This window comes from Penaeus monodon, chromosome 22, assembly GCF_015228065.2.
Source record: "Penaeus monodon isolate SGIC_2016 chromosome 22, NSTDA_Pmon_1, whole genome shotgun sequence".
In the NCBI taxonomy this organism is placed as follows: Eukaryota; Metazoa; Arthropoda; class Malacostraca; order Decapoda; family Penaeidae; genus Penaeus; species Penaeus monodon.
Genome location: NC_051407.1, coordinates 7,892,770 through 7,893,783, shown reverse-complemented (window position 1 = coordinate 7,893,783; position 1,014 = coordinate 7,892,770). Strand labels below are relative to the sequence as shown.

The following is a 1,014-nucleotide window of genomic DNA, read 5'->3' as shown; positions in this document are numbered from 1 at the left end:
ATATGGAGGAGGATGCAGGGATGGAGAGGTTCAACACGTAGACGGCTCGTGCGTCAGACCTATAATCTCGCGAAACGTCTACGTTTACGACGCTCCCGACCAACCTCAGCAGCCAAGCGGTCCCCCACCGAGCATCCCGCCGCCGAAAGTCGAGCACAACATTGTTTTCGTCCGCCTTCCAGAGCAAGCCGAAGGACCTGACCCCGTCATCGTTCCTCCACCAAGGCAGGAGAATATCATCTACGTCCTGAACAAGAACGACGGCGGAGGAGGCCAGCGGGTGATCGAAGTGACAGCTCCTCCTCCTTCCGATCCTGAGGTTTACTTCGTCAACTACGCCGATGGTGAGAATCCCCAGCTGCCCATTGGTGTGGATCTCCAGACTGCCCTCCAAGCCGCTGCTGACGGCGGTGGCCAGGTTATCGGCGGCGCTGGTGGGGCAGGAAGTGGAGGATTGGGTGGAGGCGCAGGTGGAATTGGAGGTGGTTCAGGAGGTGGATTCGGAGGCGGTTCAGGAGGTGGATTCGGAGGCGGTTCAGGAGGTGGATTCGGAGGCGGTTCAGGAGGTGGATTCGGTGGCGGTTCAGGAGGTGGATTCGGAGGCGGTTCAGGAGGTGGTTTCAGTGGAGGCTCAGGCGGTGGAGCCCCAGGTGGAGACTACAGCCCTCCTAGTAACACTTATTCCGGGCCTTAGGCAAATATTTACCTGGACAAGTTCACAGATGATACCATTATGGTCATCAATTCTTTATAATTTTAATGTACTGCTATTTTTTTACTGTTTTATTGTTGATTCTTCTACAAATATATATCATTTCAAATGACTACGCTATATTTTCCTCTCCTTCGTTCCCATACAAATAGACAGGCATAACTAAACTTAAGTAATTAGTTAAGGAGCCTATCTCAGCACTAGCATAATAGATAAGTGTGTCTTTGATTTTGTATGCCTTTAAGTAGATTTTAACTCCAATTATATAGTGTTTTATAAGGAGGAATAAAGCTAAATAAAAG

The 1,014-nt window shown here is 50.1% G+C and overlaps 1 protein-coding gene across 1 annotated transcript in view; it reads left to right on the top strand.

Annotated features, from left to right (window-relative positions):
* The window catches only part of LOC119587296 (glycine-rich cell wall structural protein-like), a gene marked incomplete in the record, with an annotated part of 1,517 nt that extends 659 nt beyond the window's left edge, over positions 1 to 858 (top strand). Inside the window, 1 exon segment of the mRNA XM_037936047.1 lies at positions 1 to 858. Coding sequence (XP_037791975.1) covers positions 1 to 694 — 694 coding nt within the window.
* Between the last annotated feature and the right edge of the window lie 156 nt (positions 859 to 1,014).